Source organism: Gadus chalcogrammus, chromosome 6 (genome assembly GCF_026213295.1).
Source record: "Gadus chalcogrammus isolate NIFS_2021 chromosome 6, NIFS_Gcha_1.0, whole genome shotgun sequence".
Classification (NCBI taxonomy): Eukaryota; Metazoa; Chordata; class Actinopteri; order Gadiformes; family Gadidae; genus Gadus; species Gadus chalcogrammus.
The window spans coordinates 13,065,336-13,077,035 of NC_079417.1; the positions used below are offsets into that span (position 1 = coordinate 13,065,336).

At 43.5% G+C, this 11,700-nt stretch overlaps 1 protein-coding gene across 2 annotated transcripts; it reads left to right on the forward strand.

Annotated features, from left to right (window-relative positions):
* Window positions 1–12: 12 nt before the first annotated feature.
* On the forward strand, window positions 13–10,942 carry rnf122 (ring finger protein 122). 2 transcript variants are annotated; one of them, XM_056592067.1, is made up of 6 exons: window positions 13–526; window positions 4,850–5,006; window positions 7,704–7,749; window positions 7,850–7,891; window positions 8,089–8,168; window positions 8,920–10,942. In XM_056592067.1, the coding sequence occupies exons 1-6, from the start codon at window positions 502–504 to the stop codon at window positions 9,032–9,034; spliced, it is 465 nt and encodes a 154-aa protein (XP_056448042.1). In that variant the 5' UTR covers window positions 13–501; the 3' UTR covers window positions 9,035–10,942. The 2 variants fall into 2 exon arrangements, with proteins under 2 accessions (XP_056448042.1, XP_056448041.1); XM_056592066.1 differs by having other exon boundaries at window positions 17–526; window positions 8,086–8,168; window positions 8,920–10,941.
* The last annotated feature ends 758 nt before the right edge of the window (window positions 10,943–11,700 follow it).

The window sequence follows — 11,700 nt, forward strand, 5'->3', positions numbered from 1 at the left end:
GGAGGTACTTCTCTCCGTCACCACCCAATCACTGATTGGTCTCTTTGCATACCAACCAATCAATGATTGGTCTCGCTCAATGTCAATAGCAGTGCGGGGGTGGGAATAGGAAAATCGAGCCAGTGTTCCAGTTTTCATCACAGATGCTAGGTCTGTGTTATGCAGTCTAATTATAATAACAGAGCCAATAAAGGAGAGCAAGTGAAAACGCTTTTCCTTTAAAATAACGCGAGGATAGCCTAAAACTCCGACATGTACCTCCGCGTAACGGATGTGACATTGTCGGTTCGTGCCTTCACGCTGACTTTAAACACTCGATTTCTATTTTGATATGGTGGTTGCGTTATTGTCTCTTAACATTGCAGCTGCATAAAACGTCAATTTTGGTGTGGGTCTGTGCTGTGTTGGAGCATACTGGGAAATAAGTAGATCTCTGTCTCAACCCGCGGTGGCTTGTTGATCAACACCAATCGGATACCTTGGTCTCCCTCCGGTGCATTGATGCACCCGTTCCAGTGGTGTAACGGTGAGCGTTTGATTATATGCTTCTAGGCCTATGTATTGTTTGGATACCTAATCAGTAGCAGTAGGCCTGCTCTACCAGCAATGCAGGTAGGCTACGTGACATCTTTAATTTGATGAAAGGTTGTTACCTTGTTAAAATATAAAGCACAACGAGAAAAGACGCCCCTGGCTGGCAGAATGGTTTTATAATAACGATTGTTCAAAAAACGAATATGTGGCAAGAATATTGATAAAATATTGTCCTTGCTGTAGCTTGTTTTACTTTTGTTCTCAGCACCCAGCCCCTTTTTGTGAATAGCCTGCCACAACTTGCAGAATGATGTCATCTGCACACAGAACCGCCTGACACGTTCGTTTTAATATATGCGATGGCCGTATCTGATTTCATGTTGGACTGCTCGCTTAGACCCAATATACTTAATGGAGAGGTTTTAATAGTTGCTCTTTCACGGTCTCCTTGAACAGCGCCATCCAAACACATTATTTTTGTGTCGTGGTATTAGGCAGTTATTGTCTGGGTAAAAGTGGAGATGATCGATTAGAGATATTTCTTTAGGGTTCCATCAGTGCAGACCTACTGTGTGTGCTGTCCAGAGAGAAACAATGGGTCCCTGTTTCTTGTCTAACTGCTCTCTCTCTCTCTCTCTCTCTCTCTCTCTCTCTCTCTCTCTCTCTCTCTCTCTCTCTCTCTCTCTCTCTCTCTCTCTCTCTCTCTCTCTCACATACACGCATCGCATTGATACATGCATAAATACATAGCTTTAAAACAGCTAGACACTGTCAGACAGCTGAGTATTGCCTGGCCCTATACGATCGTGTGCGTGTGTGCGCGTGTAACTCGAGACACATTGCGCGTGCAATGGAGTTAAGAGCCAACCTTCTTTCTTAACAAGAAAAAGCCAACAACAACCCAGCAGCAGTGATGAGTGTTTCCCTCATGTTAACTGTTGAATATTTGATGAGCAGTTCTGCCTGTGGTGCGAGCAGCAGTGGCAGCGTCGTGAAAATATATTTTATGTGGGACAAAAGCCCACAATTCAACTCAGGAGCTATTTGGATGCAAGGTCTTCCTCATCTTTTCCTCTCGCTCTGTATCTCTTTGTCTCTCACTCAATCTGTCTCTGTCTTTCATTGTCGCTCTCATTTTGACCTTCTCTTTCGTCTATCTTTGCCTCTGTTCTGTCTGTCAATTTATTGTTTGTCTCTTTCCCTTTGTTCCCCCCTTTCCCCAGTCTCTCTCTCTCTCTCTCTCTCTCTCTCTCTCTCTCTCTCTCTCTCTCTCTCTCTCTCTCTCTCTCTCTCTCTCTCTCTCGCTCTCTCTCTCTCTCTCCTGTCGGTGTCATCTCTTTCACACCACCATTCCCCTTCTTTTCTCTACCATCCTCTCTGTCTCTCTCCTGTCCCCGTCTCTATCTTCTCCCTCGGAATAATCAACTCGCCCATATCCGCCATGGATGGAGGACTTGACACTCGACACAGAGCGACTACATCAGAAGACTCAGTGTCCTCAAATGAGAATATTCTGTGTGTGTGTGCACGTGTGTGTGGTTTCCTCCTTCTTCCTTCATTGTAGTCCTGGTGGCCGTGGTAACGGGGAGCCTCCTGAGTGCACTGATGTAGGTCAGTGATCATGCGCGGTTGGACTACCAAAACCTGCTGCATACAGCCAACGTCTGCCTTCTATATATTCTAAATGTGTGCGTAGTGTACGTGTGGACTTGAGCATCAATGCATGCCATGCGCACCCACCCACACACACACACACACACAACAGACAAATAAACAACGAGTCTGTCACACATGATGACCCACATTTGAGAGTCGGACTGATGTTTGAAGCCCGAGCTTCGCTCCAAGGGTCAATGTGTGTACAAATAGGAAATGCTGACATGCACTGTCTAGCGGTCCTCTATGCACAGACTCAAACACACACATGCACGCACACACAAAGACACACACAGACACAGACGTACACACAGTCTAGATACACATACAGAGAGACAGACAGACAGAGAGAAACATGCACACATGAATACATAAACATGCACAGCTAAACAAGAATTCACAAGCATGCACATGTACACACGCACGCACGCACACACACACACACAGTGTTTACAACTAATGAGAGATAAATTCTATAAGTTCATTGATGACATCAGATGTATCTACATGCCTGTCTATAAATGTGGATGTGTAAACAGTATTCTTCACGCTTTAATGCATGTGCGTTCCGCATGCATTAATGCCATGTTATGCATGTGTAATTCCTACGGCTGGAATCGGTGCCTCTACATTTCTCCCCAGAGGAGTGAGGCACACAGTTCATCCCTGGACGTCGCTGAGTGGCTCTTACTTGAGGCAAAACGACCCCACGATTGATATCGATTCTTTTTCTTAAACGCCAGGAAATCGGTTGTTCCGAGTTCGCAAACATATTCTTCAGAAATAAGACAGGAGCAGCAACTCAACTCTAAAGTTCTAACGCTGTAGTATGGATCATATGAGATGTTTGTACTGCCTATGTACATTGTGACTATGTACCGACTATGTTCTTCCACTGAAAGTCCCTTTCCTTGGAGTAGTGGTTGGCCTCAACATACTGTATCTGTTATCAGTGCGAGCACTTTGATTCTAAGCTGTTGCTTTTGTTGCACATCCCGACCAGCATATACACAAGCTGTCGTAATTACCATCTGCTGAGGTGCTTTCATAATAAGCTGTTGCTTTGTCTGTACCTCTCAGATGCTCGGTGATCCCCTCCCCGTTTTCCCCGCATAGTCAAAGTGCAATGTCTCGCATGATGCATCATTCACGTCCATCCGTCACTCTGAGTCGTTATATACTGCTGTGACTCATATCTCAGACGATGCCCTCCTCATAATTATAGACAGCGATGTTTGGGTCGTGTATAATGTACACATGATTCAGGCTGACTGAATGACTGCCGCTCTTCTCCATATGATTACACACACACACACACACACACACACACACACACACACACACACACACACACACACACACACACACACACACACACACACACACACACACACACACACACAGGGTCCATTTCACCTGCCAGAGTAGCCAAATCGTTTGGCCAAGCCATTGTTTTAATGAGTATCCCTGAATTTCTGTACCTGCCAAATGGTAAAAATCTATCCCCCATTGGCTGGTTGTGCGTGTTTTGGACCTTGCGTGTGTGTCCACAGCACAAAATTAAAAGGCCTACGTTGTTTATGTGGTCAATGATAGGGTAAAGGATAGAGATGATGGTATATTTAGGACTAAGAATTTAATGTTGATCACATACTCAGCCGTTCATCAACACTTCTTCTCCTGTATTTCTACTCTTGCAGCTAAATTCTCCAGCACATCGTCAGTTGTCATGGTAAAAAACCATACCTTTGTCGCACTTTCCCTGCGTGTTACCATTCAGTCTTTTAATGAAAGATCTGCTGTTAGACCCCGAAGTGAAGCCCGGTGGCCCAGTATGAATTAATACTCAGTTGCCTGGATACGGCCTACGTTGGGATTGATCTATTTGACTCCATTGTCCTCCCGTGAGATGCGGCGTGGGCAGGAGACTCTCCAAGGTCCTGTGTGGAAACGTTGACAAAGTTTTGAGAGAGAAGTGGATCTCTTCTGCAGCACACCAGTGACATCTATTTCAGTGGTGGTTTGGTCTCCCATAAACAGCTTCTGTAGGAGCCCTTATGCGCTGTTAAGTACACACGCACGTATGTTTCCACGCACGCACGCACACACACACAGACACACACACACACACACACACACACACACACACACACACACAGACGTGTTGGTGTCATACTGGTGTGTGTGTGTTTGTATTTTTGTTGGTGTGTTTGTCTTTGCCTCTATAACACAGAGGTTACGGCCTCCTTTTGTTTCTCCTTGTCACGTCCATTTCCGAGAATATATTATTTTTGAATTTCTAAATGGAAGGGAAAGAAAAGCGTAACACGACCTCACCCTGGCGAGCATCTTGACCTTTGTATATAAATTCCCCTTAAAGCTCCCTGTGTGTCTTCTTCTGGGTGTGTGTGTGGGTGTGTGGGTGGGTTTGTGTGTGTGTCATGCCAATGTAAGACAGCGGACACGGCTGCACTTCTGACCCTCGGCTGCATGAGGGGGGGAGTATGTATTTTGCACAAACAAAAGGAGAGATGGCCTGCATGTGAATTGTGTGTGTGTGTGTGTGAATGAGTCTTCCACATTCAGTTCTCTAGCTTAACATCTCTTAATCTATCGGAGGATCCATGTATTTGAAGCACCCTCTCTCCCCTCAATATAGGGTGCTTCTGTGGTCTGGGACTGGTCTACTCCAACAAGTCGTGCAGCATGCCTCCCATCACCTTCCAGGACCTGCCCCTCAACATCTACATGGTCATCTTCGGCACAGGCATCTTCGTCTTCATCCTCAGCCTCATCTTCTGCTGCTACTTCATCAGGTGAGATGAACAGTTGTACAGATGTGTGTGCATTTGTGTGTGTGTGTGTGTGTGTTTGTGCGCTTGTGTGTGTGAGTGTGCATGCACACGTGCTTGTGTGTCTGCGTACTTGGTGTATTTATATGTGTGTGTGTGTGTGTGTTTTTGAGCATGTATGTGTGTACGAGCATGTGCTCGTGTGGGCTTGGGCGTGCATGTCGGTGTCTCCGAGGTATTGCATAAAGGGTGCACTGTATATGATAGAATAAGAGGGAACCTACGAAGGAAAGAAGGAAGGCAGCATTTAAAAAATAAATAAAAGAGGAAGCATCCAATGCCAGTAGGAGCACCGGAACAATGGGGGCAGGATGTAGCCAGCCAAAGTGTTTAGCCAAGAGCTACGTCACCAGAGACAGGGCACGATGACCTCCGTCCGAAACATCCTCAAGCTTGATGAAAGACATTCTGCAGAATAGTACTGTAGCTCAAATAACATCACAGAGGAAAATTGGTTACCATTGTACCATGGTACACAACTGTCTGTGTGTCCTCATTTGCAGTTCATTCAAGGTTATCTAGGGTTATTTTGTTGTGTACCTTTGATAAAAGGTGCAACAAAAATTCTGTTTACTTTGACCGTGTACAAAATACAAGTTCGATTTTTGATGACATAAATGAGCAGCCTTCAACATTGTTGCAAGGAACAATTTTCCAAATGGAACACAAAGTCTAAGCAAGATATCGGAAGCAGGCATGAGAAAGAAGCTTCTAAACAGAATACATATAAAAGCTTTCTGTGTCTCATAGCTCGTCAAGGTTTGTTGCATGTCAGGCTAAGCAGCAATCTGGTTGTTGCGTTGTTTTATTCACTGACGACATCAAGCGACAAAGTCACCAGGGAGTCGGCTCGTCCAATCGGAGCTCATTCATTTTCTGTGTCATTCATTGAAAATGCACATAACAGAAAAGACACTCCCAGGATTGTTAAATGTTAACAAATTAAATTCAAAGACACAAAAATAAACTGACATCCGTTGCCGGTGAAGGCATGGTTGTGGATTCAGCATATTCTTTGCTTAGACTCTTAAGTAAGAAGATCATGTCTAGTTGAATGCAAATATAGGCAAGAGAACATGGAGCAACCTCAAATTCTAACCGGAGAAAATGGTTTGTGATTGCTATTGGATTGGAAAGAAACTATAGAGATCAGTTAAAATGTGTGCGTTTTTTAGAATCAGTCAATGTTTAAAACCTTTAGGTACAGGCATTACTGTGCATCAGTGGGAGCTTGATATGAATTGTTAATGTTGAATTTATAAATTGTTTTCACATTCTTCAACAACCAAAAAAAGTTCTGATTTGCCAGACGACACCTTAGTGTGAATCATAACCAATGAGTCACTTCCCTCGGCCCAGTTATTTTCAATATGTGAGGGTTTTCTCTCCGGTAGGAGGGGTGATTGAGAAAATCATTTATAGTCCTGATGATTCATCACCAACTGATTAATGCACTTTTACACTCCAAGCAGGACTAGCGGCATTGTGCAAATACAGACAGCACATGTGGTCTTTGGTATGTTCCCAGGGGGTTATTGAACCTTGTGTATGTATATTACAATGTCTGTATGAGTCACATAGCACGCACAAATAAATACATACAAACCCGAATGTATTTATTAATATGGAGTGATATTGATTAGAATGGAGTGTTCTTTATATCTAGACCCTTACAGTGTGAACTACGTCCTCTCTTAACATCACAAACTAACCCCTAACCCCTACACCACAACCAACTCACCCAGGCTCGGCGCATGAATGTCATTTGAATACAACTAGCTCTTGAAGGCCTTTCGTTGCTTTACATTCTCATACGCTGATTGTGTGGTTTTCATTCTTTCCGTGCAGACAATAAGTGGGTACATTCTCGGCCGGCATTTCCTTTGCGGCGCGTCTAGGTCCTGTCGCTCATACAGAATTATCTAATACCTCTGTCATGTTCTTTCACCCACTTGAGGCTGTTCCCTCAACAGAGGAAGCCCTCGTGCATGTAAGGCTTGTATCCTCGCATTGTTCCCAGCAGACAATTGTTCAGCGGCAATCAGAGCTAACAATAAAACAACGTCTGAAGGCGGCCATTAGCCAGTGTGTGCTTTGCTACTCTTATCAGCCAATTTGAGAGGGATTCACTCTTTTATTTGATATCAGGTTCAGAGATGCATGGGGGCTCTCCTGGCTGGGGATGAAGCTTCATTTTGTTTTGAGGAATAGCAACATGCAGTGACGGACTGCCAGCCCTATGTTTAGCCGTGTGAAAACAAATCTTAGCGGGGGAGCCCGAAATAACCGTCTGAACAAACGCACTCAGCTGAGGGATAAAGATCTCCTGCCATTGTCGCAGATGAGGGTGGTGCACGCATTCAAAGAAGCAACATAATCAGCTGTACGTGTGTGTGTGTGTGTGTGTGTGTGTGTGTGTGTGTGTGTGTGTGTGTGTGTGTGTGTGTGTGTGTGTGTGTGTGTGTGTGTGTGTGTGTGTGTGTGTGTGTGTGTGTGTGTGTGTGTGTGTGGGGGGGTTGGTTTGGAAGTGTGTGTGTGTGTATTTGTACATGTACAGTATGAGGGTGTTGTTGCAACAGGCTTAAGTAAATAGTGCCAGTACATAGTAAGATAAATAATAAATGCCATTAATATTCATATTCACCGATTATCTATCAACAGCAAATTACGACACCAGGCCCAGAGTGAGCGGTTTGGATACAGAGAGGTGAGTCCGGCTATAACCACTCCGCAATCCATGATCAGTCGTGCAAGGCGAAGCTTGCTTTAATTTTCTCCAACTGTGTTTTAATTTCTTTGTTCTGCAGGTCGTTCTAAAAGGAGATCCCAAAAAGTTAAATCTCCATGGGGTAAGAAATGCCCCATAAAAATAATGAATAGTACAAAATAAATGACACAAAGGTCCTAACAATTCTCCCCTCACTCTCTCTCACTCTTGATCTCTCTCTCCCACTCTCGATCTCCCACCCTGTCTATCTATGTCTCTCTCTCTGTCTACCCCTCTCTCCCCCTCTCTCGGTCTCCAACTCCTTTCCTCCCACAGCAGACATGTGCCGTCTGCTTGGAGGACTTCAAAGTGAAAGATGAGCTGGGGGTGTTGCCATGCCAACATGCCTTCCACAGGAAGTGAGTACGGGCAGACACGTCGGCGGAGTGTCATCCTCCAGCCATGTGATCATTATTCACTATTCAACTTGTTTTCACTACAATCGGGTTCCATCTTGTTTCACGTTTTCACGGCCAAGAAGGCTCAAGATTAGGTTTCTTCTGCTTCGGCTCACATCTTCAATCCACAACCCACTGACACAGTCAGTTGTGGATGCAATGCACCTGACCTGCAGGGTACTCGTTGGGGTTTGGAAAGCACAATTGTATCCCTAAGTCAAATTCAAAGTCGTATTTCGGTTTCGGTATTGAGAGTCAAACACTGTTATGTAAGTATTGTCCATGTGCCCCTCACCTGCCTCTCTGCCTAGATTTTAAATGTCGTAGCAATAATAACAGATCAGGTTGACGTTTACAATTACCTCAATGATTTGCTGTGTTCACCAATCAGTCTGATGATTGTGCATATCACCATACGCTGTTTTAATGATATACATAATCATGACGATGCATAACCCATTTCAGTAAATCATGCAAATCACCTATAAATGTGAGATCGAGGAACCCATGTCATACACAAGAGGAATTATCATGTTATCTAAGAGTCAGGTGTTTTTCTGTGATGGGTGAGTGGGAGCTGAGTGAATCATGATCAGGGGTCACAGTTTAGGGGGGGTGTGAGTTGTTTTTATGTTTTGTATGCCATCTCTCTCGTCGTCCTACTAGCTCCGAGTTGTGACTTGTCTGTGCTCTGTGCCCCTTCGTGATGCAGGTGTCTGGTCAAGTGGCTGGAGGTTCGCTGCGTCTGCCCCATGTGTAACAAGCCCATCTCCGGCCCTCCAGAGCAGCACCACAGCATCGGCACCCTGCTGGATGAGCTGGTATAACACACTTCAACCAGGCTTGGGGAGGAGTAGCGTGCCAGGACACACCAGCTAGTGTTTGCTAGCCATCAACAGGCAGAGAACACTTGTGTTGTAAAACAAACAAAAAAAATGTGCCCAGCACTACATGAACGCTATGGTGAGTCGGGGGTAACCTAGTTACCACTGGAAGAAGAATGACTCGGAGGGATGTTGTTGCCAAGCAACCAGCCCTGAGATGGCGACATCATACATGGTGGTGTCTGAGCGATTTAACACAAGCCACCCACATGTCACGCCACAGAAATGTTCCTTCTACACCCCACTATATTCCTATTTCCATTTTTATCCCATCAGTTCTCTCAACCTAACTCTACGCTCTTGTATTTTGGTCTAAGTTGGGTGACAGTGATGCTTTGAAGGACCGGCACCTTTTTCATGTTTTATATGGACTTACGTGGAAACTGTGCGAAGGAATTACTGACTGATGGCATTGCCATTGATCTGGAGTGTGGGAGCGTGGCTGCTGAATTGAGTGCATCAATTTGATGTGATAACGATCTTGATTGTTTACTTGAAAACAACAAAACAAAGTATTAGTACTCCTTTAGTTTTTATTTGAAGGGAATTTGGAATCAGTGCCAAGTGAATTTTTCTGGCCCTTCTCGTGTTCTCTCTACAACAACAAAAACGGACAGCACTGAGCCGTCAAGGCAAGCAGGGATCTATATTTAGCCTGCTAAAACATGAAGAATTAACTGTGGTTAACGCAATAGACCAAAGCTATTCAAACGTCTAACATTTAGCCAACTCCAAAATGCTCAAGTTAAAGCTAACAGGTGTTGTTAAAAGCGATACGTTACCATTGATCACTGTTTTACGTGATTAAATAAACGGTTATTGATTATCAATTCAATATCCTATAGGTTCCATCCGTGGAAGCCGAGGGTATTAAAATAATCACTTGTCTTATAAACCAACGTTACCGTTCTGTATTAAAAAGAAGTTGGATAACCTGTAATAGGGCCCTGGTTTAATTTAATCTATTTTACAGTTTTTACAGTTCCAGTTCATTACCTCTGGGATTTCTCCAACTAATGAATCATGTTTTGGTTTTGTTGTTGTAGCATTGTTGACTGAATTTGCAATACCATGTTTTCACTTTATTTTCAGGTGAACTGTGTTGATGTTTTGTATGTGTATCACTCTGAAGTCACTAAAAAGTAACTAATGCAGTCATGCTTGTGTTCTCAGTTTAAAAACATATTTTCTCGAAGACATCAGAGCAGCTTCAGAACTGAGGGTGAGGTAATAACTCTAAATCCTTATCCGCTTTAGTTCCAGAAAATAAGGATTTCACAAAAGCATAGCACTTTAGCAGTGTTTTTGGAAAGTGTCTGGGAGGCAATTATACTAAACACCACTTTTTTTCACACAGATATTTTCAGTGGAATTATTGTTGTGTTGGTGTTGCTGTTTCAGCATTCTCTCATTGTAAGGTTCCGGTGAATTACCTGTTTTCAGAAATTGTACCCAAGTACTGCCTAAAATTGAGCACAAATGCCCCAAACAATGATCCAGATTGGCACATACACTTTAGTTAATAGTCACATGTATATCTATTGACCTTTCTGCCAAGAACGTGTTACATTTTTAAGACATAAGCGGGTCCAGTCTACATTCCATATTTTGTAATCTAAAGGCTGTAAATATACTGTCAATTTTGAAAAATAATAAATTCAGTTGTCTGGTAATCTCAGTCACTCCAGTTTTGTCTTTGTTTTGGCGCCACCATCAGGTAGGTTGTACATAAAGTTTCAGTTTTATTCTGGAAGGACATCTTATTGGCTTGTGCTACCGTTAGGTATTCTAGTTCTAGCAACAGACATTATTATAGTTAACCTGAACACAATTACCTTAGTTAGAACCCCTTTAGAAATGTAGTACTTAACCATTAGTTAACTGTTCATTAACTGTTTGTTAATTGTAGGTTAATCAGCATAATGTTTATTAATGGTTAATTAATATACGCCTATTGTATGGCATTACCTGTCCTATCATAGAAAAAACAACCTCTAAAATGACGATTGTCCAATAACAATATAAGTGACACATTGAAGAGGTAAGTGTCACCTCATGTTAGACAGATTTAGGTTTTTGATGCTAAATTTAATGTTAGATTCGTTATTATGTCTATTTATCAACCGAAAAGGCTTCATAACAGTAATATGTCATTTTCTGTTGATCACCAATAGCAAGATCTAAATATATTCATTAAATAAAGAGTTGATTGATTTGGAGCAACAAAAAAGTCCCATGTATCGCACTGTACACTACAGTCCCACTGTATCCCACCTCATTAAATTTGGGAGTCTCTTCCTATTGGAGGGATCCGGACACTACCTAGCTATTTGTCCTCAGCAGATTGCAGGTGGTCGAGCGTCAAACTCAGAAGCGCATTTCCTCTCACTGTACATGCATTGCCTTCTAATTAGAGTTTAGGGCCTACCGGAGCCTGGGAAGACTCTGCATAGGGAGCTGGAGATGGAGGCAGATGGCGGGAGGGGCCGGGGCCAACACTGGAGCATCGCGCTCACTGAAAGTGAGAAAGAGGGTGGAGCTTCCTGATGAGAAAGTCTGAAACTCTCCGTTTGGTTCTCAAAGGGTGAGGAGAGGGAGAGAGACAGAGA